Source organism: Cottoperca gobio, chromosome 15 (genome assembly GCF_900634415.1).
Source record: "Cottoperca gobio chromosome 15, fCotGob3.1, whole genome shotgun sequence".
Classification (NCBI taxonomy): Eukaryota; Metazoa; Chordata; class Actinopteri; order Perciformes; family Bovichtidae; genus Cottoperca; species Cottoperca gobio.
Genome location: NC_041369.1, coordinates 10158259 through 10183123, shown reverse-complemented (window position 1 = coordinate 10183123; position 24865 = coordinate 10158259). Strand labels below are relative to the sequence as shown.

Genomic DNA, 24865 nt, shown 5'->3' with positions numbered 1-24865 from the left:
GTGTACATCCATTTGTAGAGTGACATGTACGTGTGAATGTAATGTGTGTTTGCTCGTGCGCGTGTGTGTGTGTGTGTGTGTCCACCCGTCTGTTCACCAGCCTGTTTATCAGCGGTAGTTGCTGAAGGACAGAGCGAAGCCCCCCACCTCCCCTCTCCCTCGGCACACAGCCACTGAAACGCTGCCTGAAATATTTAGCAGTGTAGCAGCAGTCAACAGCACAGCAACCTTGGAATCAATGTCACACGGGTAAGAGAGGGAGAGAAAGAAACGGGCATCGGCCGGGAAGATGGACAGATGAGCTGGAGGAGGAGAAAGGATCCAAGGATAAATGGAGCAGCAGCAAGGGAGCAATAGAGATAAATGAAGGCTGGAGTAAAGCGGTGTGTGAGTCACGAGTGTACTCTCATTTCTAACCATGTTCTGCATATACTGTACCCTGCTGTAGACATGCCCTCCCCACTGAAACGTGACTGCACCGTGTGTGTGAAGCGGAGGTGGTGGCAAGAAATAGGGATGAAGGCAAACAGTGGAAGGCGGGGGGTGTGATAAAAAGCGACAGAGAGAAAGAGAGGGAGGAGAGGAGCAGTAGACTTGCCGGGAGTGGAGGAGGGGTTGGAGGGTGGAACTGCTGATCACTGCAGTAAAGGAATCCCTCGTCTAGAAAGGGGGGTTGCCCCTCACTTTCAACCTCCCTCCCTCCCTCCCTCCCTTACTCACACTGGATCCTGAAGTGCAGGTTTTGATCTACTCTCAATTCTCATCTGCACTGCGCTTTAACTTCCTCTGCATCTCATCATACCACATGTGCGCAATATCCTTCAATTAAAAATAAATAAAAACACTCCTCACTCTCAGTGTGGTACATGCACAGCAAGCAGGGAGCCGATAGATCATACAGTATGTAGAAACCCGGAGGAGGGAATCAACACACAACCGTAGAGAGTGAAAGTGCTGCAGCTCTGCTTGCTATCAATATCTCCCCCCCCCATGTGCAAACGCTTCTCTTTGCGGTGTTGAATTCCAGCAACATTATGAACGCCTTGCTCTCATTTCAGTCCAGTTTATGTATGTGGAGAAATGTGCACGACTTATCAGGCTCCTCCTGTTCGCAGAGCTGCTCGGAGTGTGGACCAAAACTACTGCCAGTGTTGTTCAGCCAAAGAAAAACGGAACAGAAACTGAGTTATTTGAGCTGTTCGTCTCCTTATTATGCTAGAATTTTCTATTTGGCTTCACAAACACCCCACTGTGCATACAGTACATGGTTCCCACTCTTTGTTGTGACACCTGCCTGGAGTACACCTTCACTGAGTCAACCTGTCACTGATCTTTAACTGGATGTTAATTACAGATAGTGGAAATCTTAGCCTACAATAGTGTTTTCATACTTATGAACTGCCAATGTTTGGTCAACTTTGCAACTACTGAAGCAGGACATTTTAACCATTTATCCCTTATATAGCTAACTATTTAAACGGTTTATTTATTACTTTAAGCTAACTATTTCACTTCCTTTTACTGCAACACATACATAGTGTTCAGGTGTTAGCCGACTATAAATGATTAGGGCTGCGCAATATATTGATATTATTATCAATATTGTGATAAGAGAATAGATATCTTCTTAGTATTTCTCAATCAAATCAGAATTTCTATTTATACAAATGAATTGAGCTTCTGAACAATCTTTCCACGTCCCCCACTGGCACATGCAGAAGTACCCAAGGTTGTTCAAAGCAGTACATCTGTGGACTGCCGCTTCTTTTCGTTGTGTTGTTATGTCAGGGGCTGAATCTGAACACAAAATGACGTTTTTTTGAAAATCCCCTCTTCTTCAGAACACATCCTTTTATCTCCAGACACACCACAGGGAAAATCTGGGTGCTGAACATGGTATAAAATGTGTCTGTGTGTTACAGACGCCAGCGCCGAGGAAATATGTCGCGGACATAATTCCCATTTCACGCTGGCCTTCAGGGGGAGTGCAAACCTCTGTTATTTCTCTAGAATGATTGCATCTATCTATGTGGTAATGTCCTGGGCCACGCCTACGGGTCAGATAATGCGGACAATCACTCATGGATACCTTACCCATTTCAATAGAGCACATACCATTGCACCCATTCAAGGCTCACATGTATCTGAATAATCTTTTCATGCTTAAATCTTTTCAATTTCTTTCACTGGTAGCAGTCATAATGTAAGGATGGATTTACAATCACCGGAGCTGGGATCAATTTCCAAATGGCCCATCATTTGATAAAGGCTCGGGTCATGGAGAGTAGGAGTGCTCCATCATGCTGCTATGACATGGTTAAGGTGGGTGGTCACTGTATATAGAATGAAAACTGGGATTGCTCAATATGAATCAAAGACAGGGGCCAGATAATAAAAGCAGCCTACCTTCATCCAAGAGGTGTACCAAAAAAGCAGTCAAAAATAAATCAATAAAAGAATCAATAAATGTAGCCCCTTACTGAACCTAGAGGAACAGGGTTTACAGTACATCACCAATAATCAGCTCAACTCAACTTTAAGGACAGTTTCCATGTGGATAGTTAGTGTATGCGAATGAGATTTATGAGCTATTAAATTGGAAATACAGCGCGTCTACTATCTCTGCCGCTGAATGGAATTTGTGTTTATGAAGCTTTCCCAGTGAGATGAGTTCTTTTGGATCCTTGTGTTTCTAGCTGTATTGCTCTTTTATAGCACATTAAGAGACTGCCGACTGTGACGGTTTAACAAATTAATTTCCAGTGATGTGCATACATTTTCTTTTATTTCAGAAATAATTAAATATCAACTAAATTATATTAAAAGCACCATTTGTTAAAATATATTTCCTCAAATACACACAATCTTAGCAGGGACACTCTTAATTCATCCCTGCCTAAATGCTTTTTTTGTTTTAAGAAACAATTAATCTTTTGATTAGTTTTTGGTTGAATCATTTTTAGTGTGTAAAATGTAAAATTGTACAAATGTCGATCACAATTTGTAACTCAAAGTGATATCCGTGTCAGACAACATTTGTTCATAAATGGTAATTAATAGCAAAGTGGTTTTTCTTCTGTTATACAGTTGATATGTAAAAGGTCATATTGTGGCGCTGCAGTACGGCTGATGTGTCCACTCTTCTATCTCACTGCTGTGCCGCATGCCACCTCCTCCCTCCACTCCGCTCTGCTCCGGGGGCGAGGTCCTGCCCACTCAGCTCCTTGCAGCCCACACTTCCCCACTGTGGGGTTAACAAGTTGAAAAGCACAGCTGCTCCCGTTCAAAGGCACTCATAATCCACTGCACGCACACACCCACATTCTCCGCCCCCCCCCTCGGAAATAGACAAAAGCACATATACATCTAGATAAGGCTGGCACTCAGCAATTGCTACAGAAGAAAGTGGATTTGAGTACAGTGTAATCATTCAAGTCATTTTCCCCGTCTCAGTGCCGACGAGCTTATGTAACGAAGGAAAACGCTGCCTTTTCTCTCCGCTGTGTTCCTCGTCTGGTAAAAGCCATTAGCAGATATGAAATCTGCAGTCTCATTTTTGAATGGCACGGTGTTAAGTAATCTCCCTTCACACATTTGAGAGCGGAAACGGTGACAAAGCACCGTGTGCACCACAATAAGCCTCTCGCAATCTGACCTCTCCACCGCAATGCAGAATTGAAAACAACCTTCGCCTGATTAGGGCCATTTCAAAACATCAAAACCCCACACCAGAGCAAGATATAAATAATTCCATCTTAATCTTTCGCTCTATTTCAATATATTGCCTTACAGACCCTGGACATGCTTTGATTAATTAATGGCAGCTCATGGCTTGCTTAATCCATTGGATAAGAGCTCAGCTGTGAATGAATCCATTTCAATGCCACGTGGGTTACTTCAGAAGGGCCAGTTGGACCCTCACGCTCACCTCACCCCTCCCTCCCTGGGACCAACAACACTGGAAGCTGATGCATTATTAAACAGCGGTGCAGGCTTTCGCATAGGAGCTTAGAGGACAGCCAGCGCACGGCCATCGTGATCGACGGCTCTGCTGAACTCAATCCGGCCAAGGGGCAGAATCCTTGTTTTCTGACTTTCTCGGGTCCAGGCGGCAAATTGAAAATGGTGTTTGCATGCATAATGCAGATACAGTATGTGTGTGTGGTCAGCCTGCACCATACACCAGATGGCACTAGCTGCTTTTGTCAGTGTTCATTTTAGTGCAGGTCACGCAACACTCAGACCCTCACCTAGTGTAGCAGACGAGATGAAGGCGCTTCTGCATGCCTTTCTTCTTTTCCTTTTCTCCTTCTCGCTTTAGCAGTTTTTCCCTTTGAAAGTAATTGAGACCCTCCTCTAAGGAATGCAAGCAAATCCAGCCTTGAACTATTCAACACTCACTCACTAAACTGGCCCCGATCTGACTGGTGGTCCGAACAACCCCGATTAAGCCTCGAGAGTGAGAAAAGGTGCCCGGAGCTCCATCACATCACACATATCACAACAATCAATAGCGCTGAATAAGCATGGTTCACTTCCTACCATCCTCGCTCTCTTTCTTCTCCCACCACCACTCGTGTCCCGAGAAGCCTCCCACCATTAGAGCTATCCTCTTTGCAATCACCCCTCTGAGAGCAGAGATGCATTTTGTTCCCTGTTGTTTTTGGATGCTTTAATTATCGTGGAAGATAAAACACTAGTTTTGAATTCAGGAGTAAAGTACCTTCCATTTGTTATGTCGACGTTGCAGTGGTCCTCTGTGACTTGGTTCTGCTGAAGCGGCTTTAGGCGACGGAGAAACAGCAATATTCTACAGAGATTTATAGAAAAGTTTGGCTTCGGGATAATTTGATAAATCGGCATGATTTCTAGGTCTGACACATACATGGCATGTGTGGAATGACATATAACCGGTCTTTTAAGAAAGGGACCACTTTTTCTTCAAGGATTTCTTTTGAAAAACCATTCTCCTCCAGGATTCAAAGTTCATGAACACTGTTGATAAAGCCCACATTGAATAAAATATCATGTTCAGAGCACACGCATCAGTACTGGGTCATTACCGATTTATCTCTCATCTGGGATGCTGAAGGGTGCAAGATGCTCCACTTTTCCCTCTGCTGCCTGCTTCATCTCTTGCCTTGCTTTCATGATGTGACCTCCAAGTTATTTTTCGTCAAAGAGCCATAAACACTAACTTTGAACCTTCATCTAATCGTGGTAAATCAGTAAAAAAAAAGAAATTCTGTTTGCAAAACAAGTTTCAACATCTTTCTGTTGAGGTCATATTTCAGGTTTCTCTGTGATCTGCACACCATACCCTTTTAATGCTGAAACTATTGATTGATTAGTCAAATTGACAGAAAAGGAGTTTGATTATTGCTTAATTGTCTTAAGTAATTTATGTACATATTATGTAGGTCAACCCCACAAAGGATATTCAAAGATGTCACTATTAAAATATGCCAAATTAGTAATTAGCAGATCCTTTTTGCAAGGTACCCTTTCATATACAGACAACTATCATTGGATTACTTTGATACAAAAGACAACTTTAAAACATGATCATTCTGACAATACCAGCATGTGCCTGTCCCTTTCACCACAACTTCAACTCTCCTGGGGAGGGCATTTCAAAGTTTGAAAACCATAGTTCTAGACTAATTCATCTGAAAAGTAATCAAAAGATTATTCTATAATGGAATAACAGCTGGTAACAGCCCAAAATCTAGCTTTGCTATACTACACCATTCCCATACTCCTTTATAAAAGCTTTTAAGAATGGCAATCAACAGTGTTCACCTTTACAGATAATGTGGAGTATTTGAAAAGGTACAAGAGGCACACAGCTTGTCACTGGGCTTGTGAAGTTGAGGGACTGACTAATTAAATGTCAGCTGACACAAAACATAACTGTGAGAATGTCAAATTGAAATTTTAAGGCAGCCATGTGGCTATTGATCTTGATTTGGGGGGATTCGTTTCTTTTTTTGTCCTTGATGTGAAGTTCAATTTGCAATATTGTTTGACTTGCAGGGCAGACCACTGATAGCCTAATGATATCACTTGTAGTAATCTCCTTTCATACATTCATACATCCCACCCTGAGAACCACAAGACCATGTGGGGCAGTTGTGATAACCCCAACTACGACAGCAGCAACCAGAAAAGTAGCTAGCAGAGCGCATGTTTTACCAATACTCCCTTGATACTTGTGTCTCTGCTCTCTGAGAACATGTGAGGTGACATTCAGGGCAGCAAACGGTTTCTCACAGACCCACATAAATTCCTCCTCAAGCTATTATTTATGGAGTGGGGCCTGGGAATGCTCCTTTTGAGGAACTTTGAAAGTGCTCTTCCTGTGTCTGTGTCTGTCCAATGGCCCCTCTATGCATTGAACACAACTGGGACTATAAAAGATACAAAGTCTGTGAAAGCATTGCTAAAGTTGCCCAATATATCAGTGCTTCATCCGAGCAAGCTCAGTGTCCAACTATCAATCTGCAGCATGAGCTGGCCTCAACAGTGGATGGTCCAGGGAGAGGACTAGAGATGAAAACTGAATCCACAGAATTGTAACTCGCTGCCAGTGTCAGCAAGTCTGTCAGAGATTTACTTTGCAGCGGTCCACATGGACACATGGCGTGCGGACATGCCAGAGCTAAAACTGGGCTAATGAATGCCACTCCCGACACAGACTGGAGCAGGCACTGCTGAAGGGAAGCTGCAGCACGACGACCGACTCATACAGAGCGGAGTAACACACAGCTCCTCCTCAAGCATGATGATGAGTTTCTAGCTAAGCTTGAAACAAAAATACTAAATACAATTCTCGAGAATCTCGGGACGGATTTGTCTCCGCAGGATATATTCATTACTGGAGTACTTCCACTGCTCAACCCTCTGCTATGCATAGAGAGAGACTGTAGACAAGCACAGGCCTCCTGCATGCAGTCTGCAGCTGCTCCTTTGACCTGAGCTGAGCACTGTTTCTGTGGCGGACAGTCGGTGTTTTACATCTATGTTTCTTAAATGAAAACTGCAAAGAAAGTTTCCCTTCACAGAGAATAAAATACAGAACTGAACCGGCGGCTGCTAGTTTGAAAATGGAACGGAAAGTATTTCACATCTATATTTATATGACATATGAAACAGCGGTAGTCTGTACAGCTGAAAAACGTTACTTGATAAAGAGGAGGGTGGCACACAATGACGAGATGTCACTTTATTAAGAGGAGATAAAACATTTTGGCCATTTTACATCTGTGCAAAGCATAATATTCACACAGTTATGCCACAGAAGTCAGGGGTTCAAATACGTCTCTTGTTTACATTTTTCCCCATTAGCGGAAATAAAGTATTGCATTAACTGCAGTAAATTCATATGAAGTAAAAACAGTACATTCATGTTGTCCAGGCAGGGAGGGAGAGGGAAAAGGGAAGAAAAGCTTGTGTGTGCGTCAGTGAATGGTTAACAAGTTATATTTTATTTATGATAATATACAATCGGCGATTTTATTTCCTTGGGGAAATAACTGTTTAGGGAAAACTAAATACTATGGTGTTACTTTTATAATACAATTGGCAATGACATCAATGCTGTTGGACTTTAAAAGCAGTGTATACTGTATGGTTTGGCGTGGGCATGCTGATATTTGGCTGATTTCTGGGCTGTTATTTCTTGTCCATTGAGCTAGTTTTGTCACACAGACCTGGCAACCCTGTTGATGTGCCAGTCTCCAGTGTGAGTTGGCTTTACTCCTCAGCAGAAGGTACAATGTCTTTAACCACAGCCCTGCTCCATATTAAATAATGTCGGTATTGAAATGACTGAACAGTCTTCCACCAATAGTCAGCATTATTTACAGAGACTTTCAGAGATACTGTTTTCTTAGAAAGATCTGGGATTGTATTTCCTGTTGGCTCCTATTTGTCTCATAGTCATAATAACAAGAAGAGCTTCACTGCAGGCCATTCACAACAAGCATCAAGTATTCACAGGTCCTGTGCCGAAAGGGGCCGTGTGTGGGAGCAGTCCGCTCTCACAGACTTTGGACAGTTTACAGAAAACGGGCCAGCGTCTGTGAACCGTCTATCATTCTACCACCTGGAGGGTCGGGGGAATGGAAGTCACAGCAGTCGAATAAGCAGACAGCGTGGTTTTTAGATCTCAACGGGTCCTGGGTCGGCATCTCATACCCTGCTGCCTGCTGCGTGTGACGTGCCGGCCTCTTCCTCCACAAGCTCTGGGAGTCATGGCAAACACACACCCCTGACTCACAGACCACACAAGGGGCAAGAGAAAGAACTAAAACACTGTGCAGCGTCTCATTAATTCAGTGGATATTAATGCCGGATCAGACTGCATGGCTGAAGACGACTTTGTTAAAGATCGTCCCCATCCTCTCTCATCTCTGCCCTTTCATCTCCCCTGAATGACATCATGACCTAAAACTGAAGTGAGCTCATCCGCCTCCCTAATGCGCAGACAAAAACGCTGTCACCATATCTCTCTGTCCTCGTGCTCCCATTCACAATATCTTAATCCTCATCATCAGAATGCGGTCCAATGCGGCGCCTTTCCTCCTCGATTCTCTCCGGTTTGAATGTGATTTAATTCTCCATCTTTCACAAGGGCCTGCGCTATCGCTGGACCCCCCCCACTGCTATTGTTCCTGCCCATTTCCCTCACTGCAGGAGTCAGTGTAGCTTGGATGTTGGCGAATGAGCTCAGGCAAGGTCATAAAGTATCCCCATCATGTTGTCTCCCACGACGGACTAACTAGCTTCTGGTTCCAATATAATTCAAGTAATTCAGGAACCTTGGCGCAAAACAAATTACTTTTTGTGTACCAGATGTTATTAATATGTATGTTAAGTTAACCTCTGAGGGCTACCAATATTACAAATTAGACACTTAACAGCTTCAGAGTGATCTCAGTGCCATACGGCGTCACCTCTGGCAAGCTGCCAGACACAGCATGGCGCCGGCTTGATCACTGGTGTTTAATGGAACGAAGAAAGTTCTCTGATGTCAACATTTTAACGTTTAAAAATACACGTTTGGATTCAATTTTTGGGGTTATTTTGTTGTTTGTTGTATTTTGTGTCTTCAACCGAAGATGATAGGATGTCAAACTAATATCTCCAGAGTTAAATACGGCAAATATTTCTTGCTGTCTAAAATGTCAGCTGTAAATGTCATCTCGTCTCATCAGCTTCTCAAATTTAAAGGCCAAGGCTTTTCTGTAGACTCATCATTTTGCAGACATTCAAGCAGTGTCTTCATTTGCACACACACACACACACACACACACACACACACACACACACACACACACACATAAATAATCAAGCCAGCAATGCAGGTAAACTGGAGCCAAACATAGATACCTAATTCTGACTATGAGATTATGCTTATAAGAACATTTTCAACTCAAAGATACCAAAGGGAAGTTATTTATATTCAGGTTTCTGCTAAATAGCTGCCTACATCAGTGTCTGGGTGTCACATTTACATTAGATGAATTACCTGCTTCAAGTGCACGCCTCTGGAGGTCGCCAGGAGATTCTTATGTTAATATGATTGTGGATGATGTTTGTCCTTTAACAATATATTAAATAATTAAATCCAATAGAATGTGGTCAATAGAAAAGTGCATTAATAAAGCAGCTGTGTGTGTTATATGCTGTTTATTACCATATAAAGTACAAAACAAGGGACTAGGTAAAGTAAAATGAAAAAGCAAACGTTCTAAAGTTAAAAACATGAAGTTAAGATGCAAATAATCTAATAGAAGGCTTACATTTGTTGAGACTGAGATAAGATATATTTTCATGGATACTCGTCATTAGGTGCTTTAGCTGAATGGATTTCCCCTCATCCCTACAGAACATCCGAGATTGACTATATCAAAGTGTAAGAGCACCCGAGGGGAAGACAAAGTCCATCCAGCGGTTAAGAGTGTTTCATGAAATCCTGCTTGTTTTTTTAAGACACACATAAAAGTTTATACAGTAATAATGACTCGCTGAATTGAAGCCCGGTTACAGCCAATGAAACTATAACGTGTGAACACCAAAGGCTTCGTTTAAACAGATAACAGGAAACAGCTTATTTTATTTGACACACACACACACACACACACACACACACACACACACACACACACACACACACACACACACACACACACACACACACACACACACACACACACAATATTAGACTGGTTGAGCGTTTTGCTCTTTACTTAACCAGCGGATGAATGACAGCTCTTGAAATCTGATAACGTCTGCCATGTGTCGGCTCACTTTGTATTGCCGCACAAAACAGATAATTATACCATAATGGACGGAGAAACATCCCAATTAACTGCTGAGTTAATTAAAGCTAAACACGTCTGCAAGTGCGTTTGGACAGAATGGAGGATTACATTGTACATATTTGTCGTGGGTGAACTTCAGAAAATGTGTTAACAGGAGTGGTGCAATTTTGTAAAATAAATGTGACAGCTGTGTTATTCCTCATTTATTTCTGCTTGCCTTTTTTCCCTTTCCCTGCCAACCATGAATCATAATAATAAACTCGGTCTTCATCCTCCTGCCCCTCTGGTAGAGTCAGGACTTTTGATAGTTTAACATCTTCGAATATTAGCCCTTACTTGGGCCTTTGACATAAACCGTACACTTTTACATATGGGCTCCCTACTGTATATTAATTGGACACAACACTGCCAGTGAGGTCAAATAGAGAGGGCTGTAGGGAAATCATTTAGAGTGATTGGTACATCTCTACTGTCACTTTCAATTGTAAATCATATAAAAGAAGATTTAGGATAGTTTCTGATGAAAACATTTCTGGGATTAGGAAGATTAGGAAGTGTTGTGCAGGCCAGATGTAGTGATTTATAAGTATGTGTTTGTATGTGATAGGGCAGTTATAAGAAAAGCCATTTAGGTCTACAGTCTTATTTTAAAAAGGGCAGCTAAGCCCAGAGAAAGGGCCGTCAGTCGAAATCAGTGGTTTGAAAGACAAAATCGAGAGAACCACGCCCCCTGTATAGGAATGGCACTCGCCAATCACCAATCACTTTTGGGGATGTAAACAGGAAGTATAATGTTACCATAGAGTCAGTAAAATTGTCACCATTAAAAGTAGGGAACTACCTATTAGCAGTTCCTCTTTATAATCTTCCCATGATGTCCCGACAACTATCACTGAATTACTCTGATACTGAAGAAAACATAAAAACGTGAAGTTTTACGAGATCCTTTTTTTCTATGATTTCTAAACGGATTTATGGATTTATGGACATTTATTCTCGATTGATGGCAATAATGATACCTTCGGGAAGTGCAACTCACACTGAATTTAATAAAAGATGCATCAAGTCTGTGTTTTAAGAGTTATGCCTCAGAGAAGGAGTATGTTTTTTAATCAAATTGCACACATCATCTTTCACTCACGTTTCTCAATCCACTCCTGCCTTTCCACTCACAGGAGAGTGAAAGGAAACCTGTGGTTGATTTGGTCTAAATGAATGAAAACTGGGAAAAGGCATGGCGTTATATGACCCTAAGAAGGAACAATTATTGTTTAAAGTGGCTACAGAACTACTGAGAGCATGGACAACTTGAGCAAAGCCTTTATTACTTTTCTACTTGGTGACATTATACAACTAAAAATGAAATCAAGTTTTTAAATTAACGTTGACGCCAATTTCTTTGTGATAACACTCTAAACAAAATCCCTTTCTTTCTCCGACTGGCTGAGCGAGGAGTTACAAGTTTGGACTCGCGACTACACACAGTTTATAGTCAATCAGAGTAGATGGATGGCATGGCACTACTCTTGCTGACTCGATGCCATAAAAAGGAGAGAAAGCGATGGAAACATACGCACACGCACGCACGCAATTCATACCGAGCGATATTCATGGCTCTCTTCATAACACACCTGCCTCCTGGAGAAAACAGCATCCACCGTTTTCATTAATTGGCCATTTCCCAACCCCGTCCTCGCCACGCCGATGCAAGTAGGCAAATGTAGCTCATTCTGCTGTTAAACTAAAGCCACTTGCCAGAGAATGGAAAATGTGATACTGACATAATCACCCTACAAAGAAAGCAGACAGAGCAAAAACATTTCATCCGACTGAACAATGTTATTGGCTCTTTTTTCCCCCTGATCAATGGCTTCCCTGCCTTCAGGAGGAAGATTACTATTATTAAGACAAGAACAGGAGAGATCCTTTAAACATAGACAGGCTTGGTGAAGACATGAGTCAGGGAACAGGTTTAAAGTGTGAGTTGCTCAAGAGCTCTGCAGGCTGCGGTTGCAACACCACCTCCCCTGCCCTACCCCTGATACCACTCCTCTTCAGTCCATCTTATCTTCAAACCATCCACAAATGTGCCCTGCAATGTATTCTTGCGTACTATTACACATTGAGCAACATGTATGGCATAAACTGGCTCATTTCAGCAGGGGGGGAAGCCAAAAACTTGTTTCCTCCTCATTTTCAGATTTCTCCATTCATGCATCGGTGTGACATTTGACAACTTCTCTAAATTGCCTCGGCTCCCAACTGTAGGAGCTGAGACGCAGATGGGTCGAGAGATCCATGCGTGAACCTGTGTATGTGTGTGTGTGTGTGTGTGTGTGTGTGTGTGTGTGTGTGTGTGTGTGTGCAGCCGTGACCCATCAGGCCTCATGGAAGCTGCAGCTAAACTGAAGGATGCCAAGGAGCAATAGAGGGAGGAGGGAGGGAGGGAGTGCTGGCATAGCCAAGTGCCTGTACTGCAGCAATGCAGAGGGATGTCAATGAAATGATAAAAGACACAAAAAAATGCAATAATCGAAGAAAGCAGTACACAAATGACAGAAGGTGCAGCACGTGTTGGTTAGAGATAATGTTTGCAAGGCTAACACGTTAATGCATCCTGACTTTCTGACTTTCTGAGTCACGGTTTTGTACCCTCCCTCTACTGCAGTTATGAATATATCATCCTTAGCCCTACCTAGCAGAGACAACAAGTCCTGGCAGGGTAAACACTCCCTGCTGAGACTCCCTTGTCTCCTCCCTCCCCTTGCCCCCTGAACAAACAACTCTCCCTCTGGAGGCTATGTGGCAGCGAGACCAGGAGAGGGACACTCGGGAGTAGATTCCTCTTAGCTCTGTTGTTTCACCCCGTTGTGAACAAGGCCTTGCTAGGATAACCCACGGCTGGTGTTTTGAGTTCCCAGCAGCGTAAGTAATGTATACATTTCCTCTGTTCTCATTCACCGGCCTTCCCCCAATGCCTTGTCTAAACACAGTCCGAGGGAAGCCGCTTCTCATTTCTCCCAGCACAACCTTCTCCATTTCATACACCAACACTCACTCACTCCCATGCATGTAACCACACAAACATACACACACACACAGACACACACATACACACACACACGCACAGAAAGAAAATGAGATGAGATAATGCACTGCTATCCCCAGCCAAAGGATTGCAAGCACTCAAGGAACAAATATCCCGTTCTCATCATAACATTGTCATCCCGTGCAAGCTTGTTGGTGGGCCGAGCGCATTTCCCGGTGAAAAATATACACCCTTAACCTTGAGCTGATCTTTTTAACATAATGCGTCTGCTTTATTAGATTCTATCTGGACTCACAGGAATACCAAGTATAAAGAGTTGAGTTCTGACCACGCCAAGTTGGAGAAGAGACGAAGAACAAAGTGTCAACGCAGAGACGTCCCTCTGCCAGATGTATGACTGGTGGTCATGAGAACAGTACGACGGTGTTGTACTCACCCTCAAGTGATCCCATGTAGGAACCAAGTATATTATTGCTCTAATTATTCATTGTTGCTCATAAGCCTTTTAGCACATCCTCTTTAGAGTATGCCACACCTGCATTTCCCTGCACATTCTAATAATATCATTATATGACAAATTAGTCAAGGTCAGAAATGAACAAAAGGAAACTCAATAACAACTCAATTTAGCATAGAATCCAAAGTTATTCAAAAATATTGTATTGTTTCTGCTGCGTGTGTCACCTTCACAAGTACTATAGATTCCAGGTGAGATCTATAGATGACCTGCATGATTTGTCAATATCACTGTGCTCTGTTGCACATTTTATATGTACCACACAAACCTTCAAACTACATTGACACTGTGTGGAAAACTTTCACCAGTGTGATGCCGCTCCTTTACTGCAACACAACATTGCAGACGGAAGACAATGTCAATCAAACTCTAGCTGGAATTGCACCGCCATGTGATCCAAAAGCAGATGGCAATAGTCAATCAAATGTATAGCTGAGGAAGAAATTCATTGGGCATTGATGTCACGCCACTGGGCCCAGAAAGAGAAATGCACACAACATAACACACACTCATCCATTATTTAGTCAGATAACAAAATTCGATTTGAAAGCCCTGTGAGCGCCAGGCAGAGGCAGGTGCATTAAACATCTGCATGACAGTTAAGTATATAATAACTTATGTGACGACTGTGCTGATATAAAAATAAAATAAAAAGCAACTCCCCCTGTGTTGCACCAATCATTATTTGCAATATTAATACTGTCACACACACACTGCAGTGCTGTGGTTAAATGACCCAGTGGTTTGCTTTCACACCAAAACCACATGGCACTGAAACAGCTGGTCCTCGATTGTTGCACGACACATTGAATTTTAAAAACTTGCTGGTATAATTTAAATTCATACTTGTCACAGTGTAGATTTGCAGACCGTATTAGGTTATTCATGTAGCAGCACATGCCGCTTCGTGTCAACACCCCGGTGAGGCTGCTTTGAACTGTGCGATTTTTGAATATGTTTGAATAGATTACTTCTGGTAATGGCTTTATTAAAAGGCTGCCGTCCAGCGACCTCACCAAATATTACATATACATATATATATATATATATATATATGCTGTGAACGCCAATCACCAGTTAACTAAAAATAATAGAATTAACAGATTAATCCTAGTCACAGCAGGGAAGGATTGATGGTGAAGGTTTATTGGTATTTTAATGACACGTGTTTTATTAGTTGATTCAATACAATAATGCATCTCCACTGAGGCTGCCAACAGAACATATTTTGTGCTGAATTTGGGTTTTAGCACAGAGATTCAGGCTTTCAGCATTTAAAAACGGTCACAAGGGGAACTATAAAACATACTATAAAATTATCCATTACAGAAAATGTTAGAGTAGTTGGCAGCTTCTTAAAGCAAAGTGATGCAACAGCCAATATTGATCAGATATCATAATGATACAATATTCTGACTGATCTTTCCAAATTACTTTAAAAACTGCAGTATAGTTACATAAGGTGCTGACGGTGCTAATGCTAGCTGCAATATATTAATCCACATCAATGAGCCAGACACACAACTAGCTCTCATAAATGTGGATTCACTGTATGACACAGAATTCAATAATGTCAAAGATGACATGTTATTTTCAATAATGCATGCAGACAGACTAACCTGTGGAGACAGGGCAGTGGGAGGCTGGGTGAAGATTGTGGAGTGGGCTGCAGACCGTAGGCCATGTGCTCTCCTGACAGTCTGACGGGTGAAAGTAGAAGACAGTATCTCCTGCTGAAGAAAAGACACGAACAGACAGAAATAAAAAGTTGTGGAGCATCATTGTGAGCGCAAAGTGGAAACAAAGTGTTTGGGATAATCACAATACAAATGGAAAATAGCAAACCTCATGCTATTTTTTACAACAGCCACCATCAGGCCCTACAGTACTTTAAGATGAGCTCAGAAAGAGGCTTAAAAGAATGAGGCGTGACAGTGGTACTTTTATTCTTCTATTCCCGTCACAGGCCAGCGCAATTTCCTTGTTGCTGCCAATCACGCTCACCGTGTGGTCGGAGCTGTGCGTGCATGGTGTACAGCCATCCTGTGAAACGTTTTGTGTTCACTAGGGGAGGAAGCCTCTGTTGCTGCCACTGTCAATCAGAGATGAAATAGCTGACGATATATATACGATTAGCAGCAAATTATAAATCTGCATCTATCGATTAGGTTGCCTACAAGCCGAGCGTTATCATACTAGAGTAAAATAAAAAATATGGTTGCTTTGATGTCTATGGATGTGAGCATTTGTGAGGAAGAGGGAGAGATTTGTGTAGGCAGGCGTATGGCAGAAAGTCACCGTATGACTAAAATACTTTCACCTTCAAGTCCGTGCATGTTTCCTGCCCCCCAGCCCTGAGGAAAAGTAAGATGGAGATAAAATGGGATACTCTCCCATTATAAACACTGAGAGCACCTTGACTGAGCATGAACAACAACTAGTGTACCCCATAAACCACTCATATTAGACCCATGTCCGTGGATTTCTGTTTTTTTTTTTTACGATACAAACCGCTCAGTGCTTAACACTCCACAAACCTGCTCTCGGCATTATAAGGTGAGCAATAACAACCGGAAAGGTCAGACCTGATTACAACTATCCACCATCAGCACTAGTACATCCGAGAGGCGACACTGTCAAAAATGTTAGGACCTGATTCACTCAGGACTCAAATAGGACGTGCTTTGCAATGTGTGGAAGACAGCAGGTGCCAACTATAAAACTATAAAACATGCAAATATTGAATTTTTCAATATAACATTTGTGCAAGGAGAGGTTTTATGTAAAATCACATACATAATTGAAATTTGTGTTTCTCATAAAAGGTTAGGTGCTGGCAGTAGTTTCATATGTAGCAGGAGAGTGCCATCAATCTGCAAACCTAAAACTCAGCGTGGAAGCCAATATGTATATTCCCCAAAGTGTCCAGTTATTCCTTCAAATAAAGTGAGTGAATTGCTTCATAAATTGTTTTTTTAAAGATAAGCTATCCTTCCATATTCAATTTCCATTTTAAATGTTTAACTTTTTAGGGTCCAGATAATAAGAGCATGTTAACGTAGCTATTGCTATTTAGCCGATATGTTGAGGTTATTGGCTGCACTTGGTGTCTTGTTGTGTTGCTTTGTCTTGTGGTGGGTCAAGTGTTATACTAGAGGAGCACAATGGAAATAAGCCTTTGAGCTTTATTGTGCATCCATCAATCCATTCTCTACACTGCTTGTCCTGTTCAGGGCTAAAAGGAGGCTGAAGCTTATCCCAGCATGCATTTGGCGAAAGAAGTTTGGTACACCCAGGCTGGTCTATCACAGGGGACACACTTACACACAGCGGCTGTGGATCAGAAGGTAGAGTGGTTGTCCAGTGGTGGGAGGGTCGGTGGTTTGATCCCCAATGCAGTCAGCATGTCGAAGTGTCCTTGGGCAAGATACTGAACCCCTAACGCATGGCCAATGGTGTGTGAGTGTGTGTGAATGGTTATCTGCACCTTGTATGGTAGCCACTGACTGTGTGAATTAAAGCGCGTTGAGTGATTGGAAAAGCGTTATAAAAATGCATCCATTTACACAACACTCACATTAACCTTAAATTCACAATCTAGTCAACAACTCTGCATGTTTTTGGCAGGAAACCCACACACAGACACGGGGAGAACATTCACACAGAGAATCCCCATTAGGCAGCTGTGAGGTGAAGGGCTAACCACTAAGCCACCATGCTGCCAGTAAATGTAAGCTATACATTAATTAACCAATAGTAATCACTGAAACAGCCTATAATAAGGAGGCTGACACGTGAATGTATAACAGTAATCTGTTTAATGACTTTTTTGCTGTGTCCTTTCCGCTATCAGAGCTCCAATCGAGGAATGGATGTCTGCCTAATACCTCCTCTCTCTACATGTTATTACACACACAATTGCCTCCTTCTTAACGACTCTCTTAGTAAATTACATTCTGACAAGGAAGGACAGCGCTTGTATTATAGCCCTTTGAGTTTTTGCCAGTGGTAACACCAACTGTTATAAATATATATTTACACAAGGAACACTTTGGTAAATTGTGTCTGTAGTTTGTCTCAGATTAATATATTCCATAGAAGACTAAAGTGTGATTCTCAGCATGCAGGCCTGTAAAGGTTCAGCGCCATTCAAGCTTGAACATTAGCTACCCTCGGGGAGCTGCTGTGATAACCAGCTGACATTTTTTCCTCCAGCTCTGCAAACAAGCAGAATTATTTCTTGGAACAATTTTTAAAGGCAGTTATTGAAACACGCTTCCCTTTGTTCATTAGTGTGTTTGACATGGACTTTTCAACACACACTGGAGCTTTCAAACAGAGTGTCCTCAACATTAAGATAGGCAATGGACCTTGGTACTGAGATAGTATGTTGCAACCGGATTATTGCCTCCTCCTTATCTATACCAAGTCAGGCATAGAGCATCAACTCATAGGAGTGGTCTTTATTCAAGACTACAGAGACTATAAGAAGTGTACACAAACTGCCAAGAGAGTATCCTCCAATCTGTTACTGTGGAGGAGGAACAGCATTTGTTGAAGCGGTGATGAGGGATATTTACTGATGCTAAGTCTCTGCCAAGCAACCAAACTGACTCATTTTTATTCTGGCAGTGAATTCAAGCTGCGGCAACACAATAATAGGTATGGGTCAATAAGCTTCTGGTTCAAAAAATACTACAGCTTTTACTCATTGTGCAATAACTGTGAGCCTAAAAAAGGTGTACGAAATAAACACCACAACAATAATAGGAAATCACATCACGATATCTAGTAATTCATACATGTATCAAATCCTCTACAATAACCCTAACCCTCTATCCTTTTTAGGGATTACATGGTATATAAAAACAATATTCAAATAGAACAAAAGTTTATCATTATTATTATTATTATTAATGCTTGACCACTAACCAAAATAAAGACAGTACAAACCTGTGCTCCCTGTTCTGAACAAATAAATCCCTTCTGTTTGAATGGAAAGGTCGGCAGATCCTACGACCTTTGCTTTGCACATCGCAAAATGTCCTCAAAATGTACACAAATTTATTTTTAAAGCTGGATCTACAAAATGATGCTTTACAAGCAATGATTAATTCCCACAGGCACTAACGTAATTCAAGATGTGAATAAAAAACATACCACCATATGTTCCAGCCTACATATTAGAGCTGTTTCTGAAAGAAGTTGCTGTGACCTCTCTGCACCACCAGGCCTGCAGCCCAGCGAGGGGACGCCCCGTCTATTTCTGTTGATTAGATTGCCAAAGAGGACAACAGCTGCTCTCTGTAGATACCAAACATAACACTGGAGTAGAATCATACAGAATGTATACACTCAACATAACACCTTATTCTCCTGATACACAAGGCTCCAGCTGGTTAAGTCCCTACTGACAGCGTCTTTGCTTTGTGGATAAAACATAATAAGCTACACACAGGTGAGGAGACTTATTCTCTGCTTGCAGAGAATGGAACAGACAGGAAAACATCCCATACTGTTATCCAGTCAGCATTTACTACTGACTAGGGTGAGACAGCATGTAGATCCTAATAAGGACAATAAGGACAATAAACTGGTGTCCATAATTAGCACTATATATTTTTTAATTACAAAAAGTAATCATCTTGATATTTTATGGCATGTACAGAGTGTACAGCGTTATATAGTCAACATGGCTCAGTGTAGACGGATACTCAATACAGAGAAGTGGAGGGAAAGAAGAACTGGAACTGCCATTGCCAATTGTCAGTTTTGGTTCCTTCAAATCAATGAAAAGAATCGAAGCAAAGATTAACAGACCTGGAACCAGGCTAGCATGTCAACAAAGATGGGCAACACAAGTATTGACATTTGTTTTAGAAGCCAAGGACAATATAGTGCTCATCCATTGAAAGATGACGATTTTTAATTGGAAATTCTGTCTTTTTCAATTACAAAAATAAAAACAAGGCGAAAATGCCACTGATAATTAAAATATATTAAAGTAGAATTACTCCAAAAAAAGACAGAGGCATACTTTAAGTCCATAAACAGGAGCAGGTTTAAAAGTAAAGCGGACAGCCTGACTCTGGAACAATGCCTCTGTGCTTTTTTTGAGTAACTCTCTTATATAATACAAAAATATCATGTTGAAGACACTGCTAGGAAAAAAATATTTTTTCAGAGACAACACAACTTCAAAATATACACAGAGAGGCATTTTCTTTCCATTTTAGATTATATGGCAATATAATATCTACCTCCCGTGTGACACACTCAGAATGTGCTTCATACTTCTTGTCACAGTGAGAAAATAAGGAACTACTGGCTGCCACGTATTGATTTACTTATTGAATCATGTCATAGTGTGTTATGAGCTTGCTGTTGCTCGGGGACCAATCTCACCCCCAGACGTAAAAACTAAACTCTGCGTGGTGCACGTCTTGCAGTCTTTTCAAGTAACTCTCATCATACCACCTCCTAACTCATCATGCTTCACATGTTGTCAGTGTGATATGTTTGACACCTGAGAGCAGCCTGATCCGCAGCAACACATACTGGAATGTTTACATGAGCTCCGAGCCAGGACCAGACTCCAGCATTTTGTCACCTCTGCACATTTCCCTGGCAGAACTGACATGATCCCCAATTACTGGAAACGACTCATCAGCAAGCAGCCACAAGACTCCTAATGCAAGATACCTCACAGCTCAGATTGGCTAATGGTTCATGGTTCAAATGTCACAGATGCTAAGTTAAGTTTGCCTTCGTGGAAGATTGTGCAATAGAATAGGACCGTGTGTGGGCTCTGCAAAGGCGGCGTCAGAACGCCTTTGTGTTAAACACTGTCTACCCAAGAGTCAAGTAGCCTTAACAATGTCATTTAGAATATAATTCCCTGCATGAAAACAGTTGATAATTTCTTGTATACCCTTGACAACTCCGCTCATCCAGTCACTGGAGGATGAAATTCTAATAAATAAAAAGGCATCAACTCTTAATATACAAGAGAGGGAAGCGAGTGGGGAATATCAAGCACCTAATACCTACTTTACAAATAGCCAGACGATACAAAAGTCTAAAGATAATACTAATTCAACAACACACAACCATTATAGCGCAGTGTGTGTGTGTGTGTGTGTGTGTGTGTGTGTGTGTGTGTGTGTGTGTGTGTGTGTGTGTGTGTGTGTGTGTGTGTGTGTAAGCTGCTGAGAGATAATTGGGAATAAGTAAAAAATGGGAATGCCATTTGTTCCCAGTTAAGTGAGTTAACCAGTACGGCAGATGGTAAATGGAAAGCATCCTATAGAGCAAAGAGCCGGAACAGATGTGATGGCCATTTTTACCTGGATCATATCCTCTTTTCCTCTTGTATGTTAAAATGTACGCAGCTATTTAATATTGCACGCAGAGTATAAAATGAATGGCGTTTAGAGTCTGTTGCCTTATGCTATCTCTTTGAAGTCTCGACTCTACTTTTCAATGACTCTGCACCAAAATGACAAAGAAAAATGTGTACAATTTAAATGATTCACATTCCGATGTAATGTTTCTTTATTTGAACCGTTAAAATGCACAAATAACATTAAAACACTTATATAAAACAAGGAATAATGTAATGTAATGTAAAATTGCCATTTTATTACGCCCATAGTTCCTGGGCAGTTAGATAGAAAAATAAACTAGTAACGATAATTAGTAATAATAAATGGTTGTATTTATGAATGGTTTTCCATGGTTGTATGACGAGGTGTCATCTGTATACATCAAGATTTCAACATCATTGTAAACGGATGTGAGATCATTGATGTATATATGAAGAGCAGTGGTCCTAAAATCGAGCCTTGTGGGACTCCCATGGTGCAGGATTTTAGAGACTTTATTGCCTATCCACACACACTGTTGTAGGTATAATTTGAGCCAGTTTTTTGTAGTTATGGAAAGGTCATAGTGAGCCAATTTGTTGAGTAGTATTTGATGGTTTACAATGTCAAAAGCCTTTTACAGGTTGAGGAAGAGTGCTCCCACAACCTCCCTTTATCTAGGTTTTCTTTATAGTAGCATCATGCCGTTTCAGTTAAATGTTTTTTTCTGAAACCAAATTGCATAGGGTGTAAAGTGGCCAAGTTGGAATCAAGGTGTGCACTCTAGCTAGATCTGCCTATTCCCTTTTCTCATTTCTCAGTTCTCAGTTGTCTGGCCTTATTCACCCTGTCTGCATCTCCCTCACTAGTAGGAGAAAGGCAGTCAGCCCTGGGGAGATGTGGGGAGAGAAGGAGAAAGTGGGTAGGCTGCAGGCAATCACTGGCCACCGAGAGCAGAGATGAAGAGAGTGAGATAGGAAAGGATAAGAGGAAAGTTAAATGAAATTTCCAACACATTAAGCACACCCTGTTACCAAGTGCCTGCACATGCAGGGTAAAGAGAGGTGGGGAGGCTGAGTGACCACTGTCCAATCCAATGAAAGTATTTTATAGGTAAGGAGAAATGATCCAGTTACAGGGCTTCACTGAATGTTCCCTGATGATAGGCATACATATAAAGACAGGAGTTTAAGGGTAGATAGCAATAACATGTCCAGGTTAGCTGAGGGGATGTGAAGGACTTAAACTAACCACATCATAGACACAGTCAGAATCCCAGTGACCCAAACAGTACCTCTTCTCTCAAGGACATGTAGATATTTGTGTGTATGCATCCAGATGTACAAGTTTGTGTTTGCGTGAGCTTTGCTGCAAGGCTTGACAAAGGAATTACCGGAGCTATGGTTCCTGCAGACCAATATAAACCATACAGAAGGTGAGAGGGCTGTACAGTCAGTGCCCGCCTTCACCATTTATCACCAGAGAAACGTGATGCAACCACATAATACTGTCTCCGCCATTTATTCACTGTTCATGTGGGATACACGCACACATACGCAAACAGGGTCATGAAGGCGGAGTGTGGAGAGAGTGAGGCTGACAGCTAAGTGTCTCCTACTGCAGCAGAGATGAATGGGCGGGCTGAAAACTGCCTTCATTCATAATGGAATACGGCAACAAAGCAGCTTCATCCCCAGGTGTCTCAAGACTATAAGAAGGGGGAGAACAGACAAAGAAAGGAAAGCAGGGGGAGACTATAGCAAAGAAAAAGAGGGCAGCACTGGCTGAGACATGCTAGGAAAAAGTCCTAAATCAACCACAAAAATAGTTTTCTGATTTATTGCCCCAGGTGTTACCCAAATAAAGCTTAGAAGGGCAGATGGAGCAACAACATAACATTGCTGGAAATGTTGGAATGGCCTGGAAATGTCAGAGCAAACATTACTAAAGAAGTTAGGAAGGACAAAAAGGACTTAAAGTAAGTACAGTAGAGTAAAGCTTAAAGCTTTAGAAGCAGACTGCGGTGACAAGGTTAGAGCCAATAGATAGAGGGGAAACCAAAAAGGTTGTCTGTGCGGTTTGCTTTATCTGATACAAAAGGCATATACTGTACAAGTCCTACAGAGCAGTGGAGATAAAGCTGATGATCAGCAGCACAGAGAGTAGAAGCGTGGGCGTGAGGGGGAGGAAGCAAAGGCACATGTGAGAGAGAGAGAGACGGAGGGAGCAAGCATCATGGAGGACAGGAGAAGAGGAACTGTGCTGGAAGAAATTCTGTCTGAGTGGGTGTCTCTGCATGTCTGCAGGTTTCTGTGTGTGTAGTCATTACAAAGCACTCATTCTTAGCATCAGTGAAATCCACAAATAGCAAGAACCACCTACTTACAATGTTATATGAATAACAGTGTTATATTATAAGATTGAAACAGAAAAGGGCACAATACTAACGTTCACTTTTGATAAATTTAAGTATAAAATCGAGTGACACAGCCAACTGTGGTATATATTAAGTAAAATATGGCTTACACTCAGTATTGGCGCCCGGTTCCCAAGCTAAGTAGCTCCAATTCTACATTCTATTCTCTGCCAGCTAAAAAGCTATGGAGGGTTTTTAGGTCTCAGAATGGGAATTAGTTTGCTTACAAGAGTCAACTGGTGCAGGAGCACAAAGGGCAACCGTATAATGTCTGCACACTGTGTATATGCTGGTAAGACTAACTCAGGCTATACAACCACCAGCACATCTCCAGTAACCCTACTTTTGTTTGACCTCTTGATGAAGAGCCTGGAGACTCCTGGCTTCCCAACACTGCAGCTACAAGTTGAGACTGTACTGTAACTCTAGTCGACCACATCAATCAAATGTTCATGGGCCTGTCATTTGTCTCTGGTGGAACTGAGGATATGGTTAGCTGTATCCCATAAGGGCAAGTGTTTATGTACAAGAGGCATAGGAAGTGGTCAGTAGTTTGAAAGGAGGCAATGATTTTTTCCCATTTTTGCCTATCTATCCAAACAGCAACACCTCATGCGACCACATAGAAAGATAAACAGTCAAATGTTAATACAACTGTGTAAATAGATTGTAAATATTTGGAGTACCCTACTACAGTTACAACCTATTTAAATGAGGTATTAGTATGTTTATCGGCTGATTAAGAATCACATTTGCATTTCAAAGATTTAACTGATTTTGAGGGGTGGACAGGATTACCGATAACTCGCAACCACTCCACTTGACTGAAGGACTTGTCTTCTGACCTACACTATGTCCTTCTCAAACTAGCCTATTATAGCACACTTAAGCTGTAGGCATTGTGAGGTGAGCTTGTCTATCACTTCCACTGCACATATCAGGAAGTAACAGTGCTGACTTGCAATATTATGGCCCTGCTTAAGAGCTATACGTTAGATATTATTAATGCAAAGGGAACACGCTGTACTGATCCTTCATATCAAAAGTTTTCCATCAGCAAACCACTGCAAGGAATCTATTGTCAAGCATCACTAAGGGCGCTGACCGATCAATCACGTTCGATTACTCTCTTTCTTATTCAGTTTGAGTGAACCTCAAACTTCCAATGCTCATCGAGGCGAACAAGCTTTT

At 41.7% G+C, this 24865-nt stretch overlaps 1 protein-coding gene across 4 annotated transcripts in view; it reads right to left on the bottom strand.

Annotated features, from left to right (window-relative positions):
• mcu (mitochondrial calcium uniporter) overlaps window positions 1-24865 on the bottom strand; it is a 50460-nt gene that overhangs the window by 11525 nt on the left and 14070 nt on the right. For 2 of the 4 annotated variants that reach the window (XM_029449760.1, XM_029449762.1), the window contains exon 2: window positions 15514-15627. In XM_029449760.1, the coding sequence (XP_029305620.1) occupies window positions 15514-15627 (114 nt within the window). Of the gene's footprint in view, window positions 1-15513; window positions 15628-19054; window positions 19238-24865 lie in introns of those variants that run through there. The other 2 variants (XM_029449759.1, XM_029449761.1) reach the window with 2 other exon arrangements.